The 18,376-nt window shown below is 42.9% G+C and overlaps 1 protein-coding gene and 1 long non-coding RNA gene across 2 annotated transcripts in view; one reads left to right on the forward strand and one right to left on the reverse strand.

Annotated features, from left to right (window-relative positions):
- Window positions 1-6,718, forward strand: part of LOC309652472 — a 21,884-nt gene extending 15,166 nt beyond the window's left edge. Inside the window, exon 3 of the long non-coding RNA XR_014258733.1 lies at window positions 1,694-6,718. This is a non-coding gene — a long non-coding RNA (uncharacterized lncRNA). The remainder of the gene's footprint in view (window positions 1-1,693) is intronic.
- Window positions 1-18,376, reverse strand: part of LOC309652442 (anosmin-1-like) — a 189,124-nt gene that overhangs the window by 18,198 nt on the left and 152,550 nt on the right. The window contains exons 7-8 of the mRNA XM_082446234.1: window positions 11,369-11,574; window positions 8,537-8,681 (exon numbers count right to left, since the gene is read on the reverse strand). Coding sequence (XP_082302360.1) covers window positions 8,537-8,681; window positions 11,369-11,574 — 351 coding nt within the window. The remainder of the gene's footprint in view (window positions 1-8,536; window positions 8,682-11,368; window positions 11,575-18,376) is intronic.

Raw genomic sequence — 18,376 nt, forward strand, 5'->3', positions numbered from 1 at the left:
CTTTACCAGTTCATTGATTTTAGAAGTTGCACATTTAGAAATTCCGTCCTTGGAGACAAGACTTTTCTGCTTTCAGAATTCCAAGTAGCCCTTTGAGAGATAACAGCTTAAGCTGTACTGATTATAAAGCAGTCAGAAATGTGTTATCAAAACTTTTCCGACAGAGCTGTGAGGTCTGCATTCTTGGGAAGGTGGGAGGAAGAGGGAAAGAAAGATGAGGATGAATGCAGAGAAATGCTGACCTGCGGTGAATCAGGAGAAGGAAAGGAAAACTGAGGACCCAGAAGAAAAAGTACATCGAGTGTGTACTTCTCCTTACAGGGCTGTGCCTGTCAAACCGTCCGTGCAATGGATCGGATTAAAAGGAATGGGATACTTACATTAGTTGGTACTTACGTTTTAGTTTAAATAATTCAAATGAATGTTTGGACAACTCAGACATTTATTAGGTTAAGGATTCTGCACCCGAATCCACTGTGTGTGTGAGGGATTCCCCACACCAGTAATTCTCAGACCCCAGCAGGGTGTCCTACAGTTCAACTCAATTCTGACAGTTTCTACCTGCAGACAGCATCAGATCCCACAGGGTGAGGGCTCAATGCTGCAAGACTGCCCCCCCCTTCAGATGCCAGTCACGAGTCCAGGCTGTCACCAGTTCTTCTGATGACCTGCTATAGATGGGGGGTTCCAAAGACCCCTTCCTCAGATTCAGATAATTTGCAAAAGCAATTGACAGAACTTAGAGAAAAATTTTACTTGCTAGATGACCCGTTTATAATAAAAGGATATAACTCAGCAACCTAAGTGTCCATAGACAGAGGAGTGGATAAAGATGTAGTACATATATGCAATGGAATACTACTCACTCATAAAAAAGAATGAAGTAATGCCATTTGCAGCAACATGGTTGGACCTAGAGATGATCATACTAAGTGAAGTAAGTCAGACAGAGAAAGACAAATATCATGTGGTATCACTTACATGTGGAATCTAAAAAATGACACAAATGAACTTATCTACGAAACAGAAACAGACTCACAGACATAGAAAATAACCTTATGGTTACCACAGGGGAAAGGGGGGGAGTGGAGGGATAAATTAGGAGTTTGAGATTAAAACATACACACTACTCTATATAAAAGAGATAACCAACAAGGACCTGCTGTATAGCAGAGGGAACTATACTCAATATTTTGTAATAACCTATAATGGAAAATAATTTGAACAAGAATATGTGCATGTGTATAACTGAATCACTGTGTTGTATACCTGAAACTAACACAACATTATAAATCAACTGTACTTCAATTTAAAAAAAGACACAAACACAAAACCACAGACAACAGTAACAAAAAAGACTGTTCTAGGAATGAGGATCTATAACGTAGAAAAACTTGTACAGAAATGTTCACATCAATATTGCTTGTCATGTAAGCTCATACTTAGCTCACGAAAACAAGAACATCTATCTTCAAAGTTAATGCCTAAGTATAAAATTTGATTTAGATACATGAAAAATGAGTGGGAAAAGGAGGATATAAGTCAGGAAGAGGCAGATGGAAGAGATGCACACGGCAGGGTGTGGGGAGAGGGGGCGGAGCTTCCATGTCTGAGGGTCTAAGGGAGTCACTCCCCCAGCCTGCGTTCACCACCCCGGAAGCTCTCTGAACCCCGTCTTTTTGGATTTTTACAGAGGCGTCATCACACAGGCGTGCTGATTAAATTACCAGCCACTGATGACTAACCTCCGTCCTCAGCTCGCAGGTGGAGGTGGGAAGGGGAGACTGAAACTTCCAGGCTTCCAGTCACCCCTTGGTTCCTCTGGTGACCACCCCCATCCCCAGCTGTTCTCCCCAGTCACCTCTCTCACATCCCAGAAGACACCTTTATCGCTCCTCCTCACTTAGGAAATTCCAAGAGCTCTGGGGGCCAGGAATGTGCCGAGACCAGATAGCAGGAGGCGCTGCTTCCCAGCCTGCAGACAGCAGCGCAGCGAGCCTGGAGCCCAGAGGAGGGCCTAGGACGCGGAGCCCTCAGAAGGCTCCGCCCCCAAACGCATCCCTTTCTTGACACCACCAGGCGGTTACAGAATCCTGCTGCTTACACCTAAAGCATTTTTTTTTTTAAAAGAATTAAAGGTTTAAGATTTTCACAAGCCCATTTATGTTTCTAATTCCTTTAAGAACCTGTGATGGGAAGAAGTCGCCAGCAGACTACCAAGACAGTTTAGATAACCGTGTTTAATCTCTCTGTGAATTCTGTCTTCCTGCTGTCTTTTATATGCTATGGAGACATTCATTTCTCATTACAGACGTAAGAACGTGTGAATATATATATTTTATATATATATATATATATATATATATATATCTCAAGATTGAATCTTTGCTGCTTTATTGAATATTTCCAGCACAGACACGCATGGACATGCCCCACCCCCCCATGTAGCGACAGACGTGATAGTTCAGTCCTGGGAGGACGTTCTTGACTCGGAGTGTGTCCTCCACTTTCAGCAGGAAACAAAAATGGAATAAAATTCATTCCTTCACATTCTGAAGAGGTGTGAGGTCTGATTTATTTATACTCTTTAATAGTCCTAAAAGTTAAAAGCATTGACTGACTATGCTACTTCTCCAGATGTCAAAACTTTGATTACCTTTTCAGATTGAGAAACTCAGAGTATTTTCTCTCCACCCCATTTTTATTTTGGAGAGCTGGAAGTATATTCCAGTTGCATGGGGCAACTATAAAAAACATTTGGAATCTGTCAACCCTGGAAATACTCCTCCTGCCTCCAAAAAAGCAAGTTACATTTCCATTAAAGATAGTATTATGTCTTTCCTCCTTCAAGGGACCCTTTTATAAAACTGTATGAACATTCAGGCTTTGCTTGCGTCGAAATATTTATCATTAAAACACCTAGCAGCCCGCAGACCTGGAAAAATATAATTCAAAAAGTAATTTATATGCTGACATTTACTACACTCATTCCTATAAAATATAATTTCCCTTGCTTATACTATAAAGTTGTAATTATTCTTTACTTCTAGTTGCTTCATGATGAAATATATAGTGTTCTTGTAAAAGTCATATACTAGTGTTTATGAGATTATATATCAACATTGGGTTATAAAGAACATCCTGACACGTATTCAGCTATATCCTGCCTCATCCTTTGTAAAACCAGTCTCTTCTGTCGGCTACGCTGACACCCAAATAATATGTATTATGACAGGTACTTTGCACTATCCCTTCTTTTTTTATTTTTCTGAATCCACATGACAGGCATCAGTTAATCCTAGCATAACGTGGCCTTTGGTAGGTTAACTATCATATCTCTTTATTGGTCAGGTAAAACGTTACCTCATGTTAAAAGATGATTAGAAAGTGACCTTAACACTCAGCACCAGCGTCTTGCGGGAAGAGGAGTTGGCTGAGTGCGTAGGTAAGAGCGGGAATACCTGACTGATTTGGTTTCACAGGTGTTCCTGAAGCAGTGCTACAGGCCACGCTTAGGCTTCTGGAGTGCGTGGGCTCTGACGGCTGCTGTGGGCACACAGGCGGACAGTCCCTGTTCTCTGACCTAGATGAGATCTTAGTTCAGCGGATGTACTTTCCAAGGGATGGGTCTAGACCCCACAGACTGGAATCTGTCGTGTGCAAAAGGAAGGACACTTCCACCGGAGGTTCCAGAGGACAGGGGAAGACACTCAGGGGTGAAGGACAGATGTGTTTGTATCTGGGGGGATCTGAGTGGCTCACTGAGAGGGAAGAATTCAGACTATGTGATGCCATATGGTTTAAAGTGAGAGAGAAGGGTTTGTAATCATACTTGAGAGGAAGGGAGAAGGAGCTAATTAAAGAGGATGTCACCAGGTATGTGGGGGGAGATGCTCCAGGAAGAAGAAGAAAGCCCTAGATGTGGTCTGGAGACCCAGAGTCTGTAACAGTTGTGTCTGTGGGCTGGACCATGAAGAGGTTCTCGATGACATGACTTCAGCAATGGCAAGCCGAAGCTGGGTTTTTCTCTCCTTGTTCTTGGTTGTGGGCAGAAACACAAATTATGGGAGTTTGCAATCCCATACCAGTCTCTAATGGGGAAGGAATGTTGTTTACTGGAAAAGCCAGGAGACTAAAAGGCAAACTTATTTTACACAATAGAGGAAATCCCCACCACCAATAGAAAAAAAAAAAAAAAAAGGGTCTTAGGAGAAGCAGACGTTTACAGGATTTTGGTTTGAGAAGACATTTGGGGAGGAAAACATGGGAAAGCAATAAAGGATGAGATCTGTGGAGACTTGCAAAGAGAAGATGTAGGTGAGTCTTGAGAGTGGAACTCAGGAGAGTAATCTGTGATATGGTGAATATTTTGGCAGCTGTCTACAAAATGGATATTGAAGAAAGAGTGGAAACAAATATTAATTAGGAGATTATTTTATAAGAAAGGTGACAATGGGCTGAACAAGGGCAAGAATTGGACAGATCCCACGCAGAATCTGAAATTAGAGTCAAAAGGACTTTCTAATGAACTGGATTTCTGAAGAGAAAGAAGAGCAAAGCATGACGAATGACCTCTATGGATGGCTTGAGCAAAAGGGGGAACGGTGGGAACTTTTGGGGCAGGAGAGCCTGGGAGAGGAACAGGTGTGAGAGGGAAGTGAAGAGCTTGGTTTGGGGGACGTTACATGCAAAGTGCCTGTGAGCCATCCCAGTGGAGGTGCTCAGCAGGCAGCTGAACACACACCTCTGCCTTCAGGGAGCATCAGGTGGGAGACACCAGGTGGCCTTCACATGTGGATGGTCATGACACCCACGGGAGTCACTGAGGTCTCCCAGGGAGGGAACTGCCCCCCCCTCCATTCCCCACCCCCAAGCTGATTCTCTGCACAAATGATGCTCTCTTCCAACTCTGCGCTTGTGCGGGGTGACACCCTGTGCCCTGTGTCCCACGGAGCACCCACTCTTCAGGACCCAGGAGGAGCGCTGCGCTCTGGGTCCCCACCGCCACGTCTGTCCGTCTGCGCCAAGCTTCCCTGCAGCTCTGTGTGCAATGGACTGGTCTTTGTGTAATCATGTTGACATGTTTATCTCCCAAATTCAACAGTAGGCGCTTTGAAGGCGGAGATCGAAATGTGTCTAGGGCTGCAGTAATGTGTGTGTATGAGTGTGTTTGCACATGAATATGTACGCATGTGTGTATATACATGAACACACATACACATATAAATACATGGTACACATATACTATATAACGTACAGTCTATACAGTATATATATCCTACAGTGTACATATCTTTATACTATAATACAGTGTACAATGGTATAAGGTAGTAATTATTCCCATCATTAGACACAGTTTGATGAATGAATGGAGGACTGCATTAAAGAAATCAATGAATGGCGCGAATGTAAGTCTCAGCCACTATGGAAAACAGTATGGAGGTTCCTCGGAAAACTAAAAATAGAGTTGCCATATGATCCACTCCTGGATCATATATATCCACTCCTGGGCATATATCCAGACAGAACTGTAATTCAAAAGGATACCTGCACCCCTATATTTATAGCAGCACTATTTACAATAGCCAAGACATGGAAGCAACCTAAGTGTCCATCAACAGATGAATGGATAAAGAAGATGTGGTGCACGTATACAGTGGAACACTACTCAGCCATAAAAAGGAATGAAACAATGCTACTTGCAGCAACATGGATGGACCTAGAGATTATCATACTAAGTGAAGTAAGTCAGAAAGAGAAAGATAAATACCAAGTGATATCACCTATATGTAGAATCTAAAATATGACTCACATGAACCTATCTACGAAACAAAAACAGACTCACAGACCTAGAGAACAGACTTGTGGTTGCCAAGGGGGAGCAGAGGTGGGGGAGGGGTGGATTGGGAGTTTGGGATTAGCAGATGCAAACTGTTATACATAGAATGGATAAACAACAAGGTCCTACCGTAGAGTACAGGGAACTATATTCAGTATCCTGTGATAAACCGTAATGGAAAAGAACATGAAAAAGAATGTATATGTATAACTGAGTCACTTTGCTGTACACCAGAAATTAAACACAATATTGTAAACCAACTATACTTCAGTAGAATTCAAAAAAGAAATTGAGAGGCATCTTCCCCCAACCCTGCCACCTCCTGCCACCATTGAATTATAATCTCTGGGCACAGTGCCCTACCACTAGCATTTTTACAAACAACTCTAGTTGACCATAATGTGCAGCCAGGCTAAAGAAAAAATGACTTCAAGCAACTAAGCTATTGAGACCCTATACGTGTGGTATATTGTCCAGTGCATATAAAGATCTTCTGGCCCTGTTTCATGACACCTACAACACTAGTATTGACTTATGCCACATTCTTCCTCTCAGCTGAAAGCTGTCTCTAACGCATAGTATCTTGCCTTTAACATGCCACGTGCTCCATAAGTGTTATCATAGATATTACTAAATCTGACTCTAAAATTACTCTTGACATTGATTCATAATCATATAACAGGCATATTGGTCCTATTTACAAATTGTAAGATTGGACCTCCCTAAGAACAGTCAAGCTGAAATTAGGCACACAAATTAATGCTGTTAAAACTGATTTGTGTAACAGTGGTTTTAACCAACAAGGACCTACTGTATAGTGCAGGGAACTCTGCTCAGTAGTCTGTAATAACCTAAATGGGAAAAGAATTTGAAAAAGAATAGATATATTCTATTCTAGATATATATATCTATATCTATTAATATATATTCTATATATTCTAGATATATATATAGGTATATATATAACTAAATCACTTTGCTGTACACCTGAAACTAACACAACATTGTTAATCAACTAGACTCCAATATAAAATAAAAATTTTAAAGATCCAAAAAAGATACATGCACCCCTGTGTTCATAGCAGCACAGTCACAGCACAGCACAGCCAAGACATGGAAACAACCTAAATGCCCATCGATGGAGGAATGGCTAAAAAGAAGGTGTGGTACGTATATACAATGGAATGCTACTCAGCCATCAAAAAGCATGAAATAATGCCATTTGCAGCAACATGGATGGACCTAGAGATTATCATACTAAGTGAAGTCAGTCAGAAAGAGAAAGACAAATACCATATGATGTCACTTACATGTGGAATCTAAAATATGACACAGATGAACCTATCTATGAAACAGAAACAGAATCACGGACATAGAGAACACAGTTGTGGTTGCCAAGGGGGAGGGGGGTGGGGGAGGGATGGAGTGGGAGTCTGGGGTTAGCAGATGCAAACTATTATATAGAGAATGGATAAACAACAAGGTCCTACTGTAGAGCACAGGGCACTATATTCAATCTCCTGGGATAAACCATAATGGAAAAGAATATATATATATGTGTGTGTGTGTGTGTTTGTGTATAACTGAGTCACTTTGCTGTACAGCAGAAATTAACATTGTAAATCAACTCTGCTTCAATAAAAAATATTGATAAAAAAATCAGTGAAGTTACTAAACACATAGAAATGTTTCCATGAGAATTTTTATGTAAAAGTTGTACTGTATGCAAACTTATACATAGAAATAGTAGACTTTTCAAATCCATTTAATCTCCAAGAGGACTATTTCTCAAATAGGTAGGAAGCTCCGTTTCTAGAACTATTTCGAAAGCATCATTTCAAATGGACCTGCTCGTTTGGATCCTATTGTTTCCCAGGTGGTAGAAGATAATTATGGGCCATCCCTGCGTCTAACAACGCAGAGCCAGCCTTGCCTTTCCTAAATTCAACAAGCTTGTCACACCTTCCGTGTCTGACCAGGCCCCGTGCTGGGATGAAAGGCAGATCCCACGGGACCCTGCGAGCCTGGGGAAGCAGCACCCGCGGAGACCCCTGGCGGCCTCTCTCGGGCTCGCCTTCTATCTGCCCGTCCCCAGATCCCTGGCCAGGAGCTTCCCCGCAGCTCTTCTCAGCAGTCCCCACCTCTGAGCAAAGCCAGAAACACCACGTCACGCATTTTCCAGCTCAGAGATGAGTGTCTCATAAGACTCTCCTCTTGCTTTGCTCAGTTCACGGCAAACAGACTAGTTTAGAACCACTGGCAACAAGGAAACGGGAATGGGAATGATTTAGTCACTGCCCCCAGTGGAGAATTAGGTAGCCTTTGGCAGTAATTGTGACCACTGTGTAAAACCAGTAAAAAAAAAAAAAAAAAAAAAAAAGGCACGTCGCATTCTTAGGAGGGAAGCAACAGTTTCTAACAGTTTAACTGTACGGGTCCTCCTTAAAAACAAGTACGCATATGCATAAGGACCCCAAATCATGTAAGTATAAACATTTGTTCGAATGAGACACGCTTTGTTCTTAAATTTCCATTACGACGCCAAAATATTGTACATAAAACGGATAAAAATCCTAAGAAAAACTCAGAGGTAAAACTTGTACACATCCTAGTTCAAAGGACATATTTCCATGTATACTGGTATGAAGGTTCTCCAGGTAAGGCTGCAAGTGAGAAGAAGGAACTCGGAGCACTTACTGTTGTGGACGGCGTGTGTGGACGTGAAGTGGAGGGAGGCCTTAGCGCTCTTCAGGCGTGTCTGGCCCCAGTAGGTGACAGCCTGCAGCTCCACCGTGTAGACGCAGTTGGGCTGCAGTGGCTCCAGGGTCACAGAATTCTGAGACTGCAGGTGGAGGGACACACACAGACGCTGTTACAAGCCTCGCCGCCTCTCCGCTTCCCTGCACAGCGGCTGTACCCTCCTGAAGCACACCAGCCCCTCTCTGATGTCTGCCCGGACTGTCTAAGATCACAAATCGTTCTACATCTTTAGCATCTGAAAATCCACTTTTACCGTGGATCAAAATAAATGTCATACAGAAGCACAAACACGTTTTTTTTGAAATTGTATTCCTAATCCCATTATTGGATGCTTTCCAGTAGCAAGAAAATGAATAATTCTGTCCCCTCACTCCTTACTAGATAGATACCACCTTACAGAGAGAAGAGAGCTGTAAAGGCTCGTGTTAGCACACACCTGGCAAGATTATGAATTGGCATTCCCTGTATTTCTCTGATTTTATCCTAAATCTTCTATGAGTAAATTTCCACCAAAAGTTGTGAGAAAAATCAACCTGACAAAATGCTTAAAGCACTTTTTTATGGCTTGCAGGTATAATAATAAAGTCCCTTACAAGTACTCGGAATTAAGAGAAATAAGGTTGTTGTCTTAGAATTCAAGCATCCATCAAAATATAGTACATGTGATATCACATGGCCCTAAATGGTCTAACTGGTGGTATTAACATCTATGAAGGGAAAAACGTGTCCATCACTAATGCGACACCAGACATCAGGCAGGCAGTGAGTAGCACGTGCTTTCCCGCAGAGAGTAGGCCAGTTGTATGCACTCATCGTGCTACGTGACGGTATCGTCATCTGAAATTGTCAAGTGCTGAGTCACATAAGCCGGTCCCTTGTTTAAATACCACAATGACCTGTCGGACTTCTCCGCATCATTTTGGGTCACGTGAGATCTCTTTTCAGGGAGAGAACATGATTTCCATGGTCATTTCAGAGCCGTGAGTACAAGGCCCCCTGTAAATTAACAGATGGCACCCTTACATGATTCGGGCTTCTGAGGGATCAGTCATCGGAACTCGGCCCCCTTCCAGCAGGTCGGCTCTGGACGGCGGGAAGGACTGCAATTCCAGAAGTGGAGGCTGAGAGGCGGCCTCTGGACCGTGGTCCCTGTTCCCAGGTGAGGCTGGGCCACCTCTCAGCCTCACCCACTGTGGTATTAACCGTGCATTTTCGTGCCCTTTCTTCCTTTTACCTACCGTATGTCTATGAACTACCAAGTCCCAATTTTTTTTAGTTAGGGTTTCTTGTTATGTTCTATATCACTCTTCCTAAACTATTACCTTCAAACAAGTAAAATAAAATTCACTTTTGAAAGAGCATTTCCTTGAAAAGCCCCACTCCTCTCAGTTATCATGGATATTAGGATGGACTCTTAGGAAATGAAAAGACATTGATCCCCAAGAAGAAAATTTCACAATTTCTCATGTTCTTCTATATGTTTCCAATTTCTGATCCTAATTCTCAGTTGGTCAAATTTTAATATTGAGAAGTTTAAGGAGTCACATGACCTACAGCTTGCCTCTTGTGGATCCAAAAAAACACGTCACTCATAAGATAGTGACCTATGATTAAGGCTACTCTGGGCCTGTTAACAATTATAATTAAATTCGCAGTTCATTTTTTATTTATCTAATTGACATATACTGGAAATAAATTGCAAACTTCCCTACTAATCTTTGATGCTGTTTGGTTATTAAGGGCATGTCGGGGGCAGGGGGCTGTCAGCATTTCATCACATCACTTTTTGCTTTCCATCCCTGTGATTTCACAGCTTTATCTCTTTCAGCACTTTCTGTGAGATAAGCACACATTACCAATGGTCACTTGTTGCAAAGTCCTACAAAATAAAAGCTGGAACTGTCAGAAAGTTTCTTGAAAATAAAGCCAAAACAGTATCACAGCTAAATATCAGTGATATGGACCTGTGGAGACATGTTTTATAATTCTCAATGGCACAGATATTGGAATCTTCAGTGCAAAAAAAAAAAAAAAAAAAAAAAGGTCTTGCTGTCCTTCTAAAGCACTTTCAAACATTTATTTATTTACGGAATTCGACCTTATGAATTAGGGGGAAAGGTGTTAAGTTTTATAACAACAAGATAAAGGAATGTGTACTAAAAGGACACTGAACACTCATTTTTATGCATTAAGCGTTCCATATGATGCAAAATGTTCAGTGTTATAGAGCTCTCATTGCATAAAACGGTTCAGTGAAGATTTTATTTCTCGGCCTGTGGAAAATAAGCCATTCCAAGTTCTTTTAATCAATAAGAAAAGTATATCGTCAAACGTGCATTTTCTAAACTGCTGTCGCACTGATTAGATTATAGATGGGAGCACCTCACAATACACAACTGAAAAGCCATGAACATTTACTCTTCAGTTTACAAGGATCTCTTCAGAAAAAAAGAGACCTAAATGTCAAGGACATTTTGAATTGTCTCCTTTTCAATGGCTAGGCAGGTAAGATGGAGACATTTTTGTTCCTCTGATTTCCGGAGTGGTGCCAGCCATGTGGATATGAGTAAGTCAACAGACTAAATTCAGCTGTTGTCACCTAAAACGTGCACGGCTAAACGGCTGGCGCGGTCCTCTGTTTTCCGAACTTCCTCGGTCACAGGGGGTGGATGGGAACCTTGTGGCTCAGCCGAGGCCGCTCTCACACCAGGTGCCCGAGTCCAAACACCGCTGCGAGGAGACGGGCCTCCTCCCCCGGCTCTCACTCACCCCACCCGTGGTCTTCCTCCTCCTCTTCTTCGTTGGCACCCGCGACTTGCCGCTGACCGTCCAGCTCCAGAACACTTTGTAGTGATGCACTGGGATGTCTGGTTCCCCGGGGAGATCCCAAACGATCGTCACAGCCACGCTTCCGTCACTGTGGATGGTGGAGTTTGCAAGCCGGAGGTTGGCTGGGGCCGGTGGTGCCGATGGATCTGAAATCCCAGGAGAAAGACACAAGGGCCCAAGATGACCACAAAAGCATCGTCTCTGTGCATGTAATGACTACAGGGTCGATGCAGGAAGACTGCCCTTGATATGGAGAATAGCTGAAGACAAGCACTAAGGAAGATCCCCTTCTTAAGCCTCAAATTGAAATACAGCCTATAGAACCGTAAGATCAATGTGTTTGGGCCATATTTGTAATCTAGGCATTTCCATACCACTACAACCCAGCCAAATTTTCATTGTACCGAAATTGATAAAGTTCTGTAAGACACGGTCAAATTCCATTTAGGTTGGTTGGCATTAAATAGGTCAGCAAAGTTGAAATGCCTTTGAAAATTCTGAAAAGAAAAGACAGAAATCTAGGACCAGCTCATTCGAGTAACTGCTTTCATCCGAGTGGTCCTGGAGCTTTAGATCCTTGAATCAAAAGTTAAGAGTGACATGAAAACATCAGCAAAAACAAACCTTTTTTTTTTTTTTATCCACATTACAAAGTGGATGACAGACGGGTAACATTTTTATAATTTCACCATTTCTAGTTTGTCGCATAAACCAAAACCGTCTCAGCTGTCAAGAGAGAGATTAGGTTCTGGAATGATTTCTCTACAAACCTCCATTTGAAATATATATACGAAGATGACTAAGTACGTGTAAAGCTGAGGGTCTTTCCTTCATTTTTTGCCACAAACTGAGCAAGTATAGATGCCGCTCACCACAAATGATTTACAGATGGTTTTGTTTTAAGACGCCTGCCCGGGAAAATGCTGTCAATAATTCTAATTATAATACCATCTGCATCAGAGGGGCAAAGAAGCTATACCTAGCTCCATCTAAATGAAGAAGACTGGGGGAAAATACCCATGTTTTTACTCTTGGGATGGTTTGTGTTTCGGGGATGATGGAAACATGAGTTATTTTTTAAAAATCTGTTGCTTTTCTGTAAGATAGATAAGTTCTGGAGGTGTGGTGGGCTGTGTAATTTTTGAAAGCTTTGTAGTTGCTTTCCTAGGCTAATGGCTCATCCAAAGCACATTACGTGACATGCTTGACCAAGGTGGTTCTCAAACAGTCACCATGAGGAACCCTCTGGGAGCGCCCAAGACTTATACTGAGGTACGCTGACTCAGTGAGTGCAGGTGTGGCCCATCGATGTATTCACGTGGAATATATATTTATGTTTTATGTAAAATACACACTTATGTAAAGCACGCACGTTACTCTGAAGTAGATGATCCGCAGGTCAGAAGCTGAACAGTCCTACAGCTGGTGGTGGCCAAGTAAAGGTGTAAACAGCCCTTGGCTCCCGCGAGGAGGGAAGTGCTGGGTCCTGTTATCACGGGCTCAGGAAGCACGGCCTTCCTTGCTCTGCTGCTTCTGCAGAGCCCCTGGGAGCCCCACTCTGGTCATCCCCACGGAGGCGCCACACACCTCACTGCTTTCACCTTCCATCATGGTCTCCGCTTGCCTCCACTCCCCACTGGCTGTCCCTCTGGTCCCTGGTCCCTCCTCAGCCTCCCCCTCCTGACCTCCCCATCCCACTGTCGCTAAGCGGGGAAGCATCCAGCCTCTGAACTCGGGGGCCTCTTGGCATCTATACCCAATCTCTAGAGATCTCACCAGTCACAGCTTTCAAAAGTCTTTGTGCGGATAACTCTCAAAGGTATGGCTTCAACACAGACTTTGCCCCTGAACTTGGATTCAAGTACTAAAGGGTCTTTGCATCAGCTACACTTGGAGGTCTCCGAGGCAGCCTGAAAGTAATGTGCCCAAGACCAAAGTCCCCCTCCCTCCCAGCCCCTGCTCCCCACCACACACACCCCGTCTCAGGAAACACAAATGCCTCTTTCCTGCTGCTCCCACCCCAAACCTCGAGGTCGTATACTTCTTCTGCTTTCATTCTGTGAGCTAGCAGTACCTTCAAAAATCTATCTGGAATCTTACTGTTTCCAGCCGAATAACACTGTGTGCCAAGCCTTTGTCTTTTCCCCCGATTACTGCAAAGGCCTCCGAGCCTTTCTCACCACGGCAGCTGGTGATTCTTTCCGACACAAGCTGAGGCTCCTCAGCCTGGAAGCTCTCGATGGCCTCCAGTCTCACTTAGAGCCAACGTGCTAGCCCGCTCCCCAAAGTCCTGTGCATTCTTACCACACACAACCTCCCAAACCTCCTTTCCTGTCCCCACCTGATCCTGCTGCCCTGGCCACGCTGGTTCCCATCTGATTACGTGGAGATGAAAACCAGGAGCTACTGAAGCTTTTCCACCGGTGTAGCCTAAACGCCTCCCTCCCTACCACCCCCACCCCCGCCCCGAGAGTCTTTACCTACTGCAGGTCGACCAGATGTCACCCTATTCAAAACAGTGACTTGTGCTTTCCTCCAAGCACCAGCAGAATTTCACCGTGATTTTCTCCTGCTTTGCTATTCTCCAAGACCCTTAAGATCAACCTCTGCGGGACGATTCAATCCTTAACCTACAGCAGGTTGCTGCAGACCTTTCTTACAGAAAGCTTGTTGGCAAGCTCATCATCACTTCAAAGCAAGAGAAAAATTACAATGTGTAAAGATAATTACAGCCATTCATGTTTTCAGTGATGCACCTGGATGTCTATACGCTGAAAATACGTAGTTATGTGAATTTTCCAGAGAGTCTAGGTTCACAGGAAAAGCTCAGAATCATCTCCTTTTCTAAAGAAATTCCAGGTTTAAGGAAGTCAACTAGTATTTGGTATTGCATCATTTCCTTAATCTACTTCATTCATTATACCATTTCTTACTGCCCTGGAAAAATTTCTCATACCTCAGATGTGATCATAATTCAGAATAACATCATCTAGTTTATGAAACATGATAAAATATGAAAACATAATTTATGACAATGGCATTAGGAAGTAATGCTTTCAAATAAATGAATTAGTAATATTTGCTTCACATTTTCTTAAAAGTAAGGCCCATTTGAGTACTCACAATACCAAGGTGGCGTACTCCCATTACCAACATGAGACACCCCCAATCTCCTTCTCCCCCAAAATAACCAGTTTTTAAAATTTTGAAGCCAAAGGGGAATAGCAGAGGTTATCTGTTTATCGCCCCAATTATCCTCTGTAAATCAGCTACTGATTTATCTGTTTAGTCACTGAAGACTTCAGATGAGAGAGTCTGTCCTGTTTGTCTAATCTGAAGGATTTCATTCAGTCCCAACAAATTCCCAGATTGCTGTCATTCACTGCCTTGTGAAATGGTTCCCTACGGTGTGAAATCAAGTATATTCACTTTGTTGAAATATACAAAATCTTTTCTTTCAGTTTACATAATGTTTTAATTCTATTAAAACATTGAAATGTAGTTGGAAGCTTGTGGGAAAAATTATATGCATATAGCAACTCCACATTATGATAAAGCCCTAAGGGATTTTATAATTTATTTATATGACCTTTTAAAAAAAAAAAAAACTGGTAAGGATCTTAAGGGTTGGATAGGTAAAGTGACCTGCCCGAGGTCATTCACACCACTGGTGGCAGAGCCAGGCGTGAGAATGACAATGAGGGGACAAAGAGGGGTGTGAGGCCACAGCTCTACATCTGTTATGTGTCTCATCGTCATCATCATAACGATGGGCCCCTGTCTCTACAGAAAGTCAACATGTGAAGCCCTTTGCTGGGGAAAGCGCCCATTATAGTCTAGCACAGGGATTGAAAGCCTTTTTCTGTAAAGGGGCAGACAGTGAATATCAAGGCTTTGCAGACCACACAGTCTCTGCTGCAGCTAATCCACTCTGCTGCTGTAGCTTGAAAGGAGCTGCAGATAATATGGAAACAAATGAGTACGGCTCTGTGCTAGTGAAACGCTATCTGCAGAAACAGGCGGCAGGCCAAATATGCACCACAGGCCATGGACTGTCAACCCCTGAGCTAGAGTCTTTCCAAAGCAATGACACCATTTACTCTCTTGGAACTGGACATAGCACAGCTTATTTCCAATTTTATATGCATATGGTTGTACTTTGTTTTTTTAATGTTGGCATTTTGTTCCCATTTTGCAGATGAGGAAACTGAGGATCAGAGCATTTAATTCACTAGTTCAAGAGTGTAGGGGCAGAAGGCCAGAGGCACATCGCAAGACCAGAGCTCCCCTGACCCCTCCCTCTGAAGCTTAAATGAGAGCATTTCTCCCCCATCTCACTTCTCTTTCTGCTTCATCCACTCCCTCTTTTCAACCTTCCGAATTATCTGCAGAAACACAACTCACAAAGCAGAAAGCAAGTACACTTTCAAAGATAAATGTAATAGGAAGCCCGTATGAGCTCCTTTTACAGTTTGCATGATTTCTAGGGCAAGATATATTCAATGTTTAGCAGGAATATCCAACTTCAGCCTTGGAGAAAAATAGTTCCTTTTATTAACGATCATATGTAGTGCTTTTGGCAAAGGAAGATGGAACCTTTGGGTTTCAGCAGATAGATTTACGGTTTCATCTCTGAACCTTTTGTGACAAAGTAACAGGCACGGTGGAACAGCTTTACGCCCTTCGATGGGTAAAGTGCCAAATGAAATCACTCGTCACCCCTGGAGAAAGGCAGGCCTATTATCACACTGATGTGAACTCTCATGGGAAAGGAGCCCTTCCTGCCATCCCAGGAGAAAGCCCGTCACTTACTGTGAGGCAGGCGCCTCCACGTGTCCAGACGATCCTGTTGGTTAAACACGGAGACGCAGCCGCGCGTGTTAGCGCAACAGCAGAACGGGGTGCAAATGGCGGTAAAGAGAGAGACCTCTAGACGGTCACACTCAGTGAAGTGAGTCAGACAGGGGAAGGCAAGCATCATATGATACCACTTACACGTGGCATCGAAAATGTGGCACAAATGAGTCCATCGACACAACAGAGGCAGACTCACAGACAGAAAACAAACTTACGGGCACCAAAGGGGAAAGGCGGGGAGGGATAAATCAGGAGTTTGGGACCAGCAGATACACACCACTATGCATAAAACAGATAAACAGCAGGACCTACTGTGCAGCACAGGGAGCTAAACTCATCATCTTGTAATGACCTACAATAGAAAATAGTCTGAAAATATATATACTTGTAACTGAATCACTTTGCTGTACCCCTGAAACTAACACAATATTGTAAATTAACTCTACTTCAGTAAAAAAAGAGAGACCTTTATGAATACACAATCATGAACGAATATATATACGTATATATACATAGACACAGAGAGAGGAACAAGATATGCTTTAAGAGCATGAATGTTAATTTTATTACTTATTTGATTTCCTCAAAGGATGTCCAGGGAACAGACTTCCCATTTGAAATGCATCAGAGGACTGCCTCTTAGGTGTGGGGCGGTGATCAAGGGCAGTTAGATTTTTAAAGCAATGATATAACCAGTCACACGTTCTCCAGCTAATTAGTAGGTTAGTTCTGATGTTTAAACAGTTTTTTCTTTCTAGACACAGCAGTTGGAATAATTTTACTTCCCTCATTAACAAAAAGAAAAAAAAAAAAGAAAAGAAAGAAAAGAAAAGAAAAAAGAAGAAAGGAAAGAAAGAAAGAAAGAAAGAAAGAAAAGAAAGAAGGGAAGGAGGGAGGGAGGGAGGGAGGAAGGAAGGAAGGAAGAAAGAAACCCCCCTGCAGTATCTAGACACACAACAACTTAGGGAAGCTGCAGAAGCTGCACGGCAGGCGAATTCCCAGCTATTAAGTAGTTTCAGGACATACGCTCAGCACAGTGTTGCCCAGTGGAAGCGGCGCACAGAGCAGCTGCGTAGAAAGTCACGGGTCCCCGTGGAGCGACAGGGAGCTCTGTGACCACAGTGGAGTCTGCTGTCGCTTTCCTAGCACTCTGTAATGTACGCGTGGAATAACATCCCGTGTGATGCTTGTGCGCTGTGAAAACAATGTTGTCTGCTTTGCTTCTCCTTTTTAATGTATCCCGTACACATGGGGAAGTAAGGGGGAAAAGATGGATGGAAAACTCTGAATTTGGAAGGAAGTGAATATAGTAACTGTATTATGTACATTAGAAGACGTATTAGGTCAATGACAATGGAAGATGGATTTTTAAATTTTTCTTTATAAGACCTCTTAAAAGCACATTAATTCAGTGTTAAATGGATACTGACTAATCTCAAACAAATGTTTGCCTGCTTTTGGCAACACGCAAAAAAATGAATCCGGGTTTTGCTTAATATAATGCACAAAACTGTCCGTCTTCCTGCTTTCACTGCTGATGTCGACACATGGAAGTCTCTGTAGCACTTTGTTTCCCAAATTCAGTCAACTTGTAAGCAGTCACTTGTAACAGGAAGTAGTACTAGTAACGTATATTTCCAATACCAAGCACGCAGTATATGCACATTTTTTGCCCTGTCCATAAATATCAACCTGATCGAGAAAATGTTAAAGACCGGTGTATACCAAAGTATGTTTTCTGCTGGCAAGAGCGCCACTCTAAATTGATGCCTGCCGCTTTGGGGCGCTCTGTGGGTTAGCAGTCAGGGGCTTCTTCGTCAAAGAAGCGGACGGCAGTGTGAAACGGATCTGACGTTGGGAAGGGTGATGGCGGATTGGGGAGGGAAGAAAGCGAGCCTGGAAAGGCCTGTCTGTCTCCACTTACTAGTACGTCTGTCCCACATTTGGGAACACGGGGGCTCCTTTCATGATCTCGCAGAATTCCGTCCATCAGCCTCTTCATATCTTTATTTTAAACCATAATTCAAAATACATTAGACACTTCTGTAATGGGGATCTTGTAGATATTGAGTAAACCAACAGGTAGACAGC

This window comes from Balaenoptera physalus, assembly GCF_965194825.1.
Source record: "Balaenoptera physalus genome assembly, chromosome: X".
Taxonomy (NCBI): Eukaryota; Metazoa; Chordata; class Mammalia; order Artiodactyla; family Balaenopteridae; genus Balaenoptera; species Balaenoptera physalus.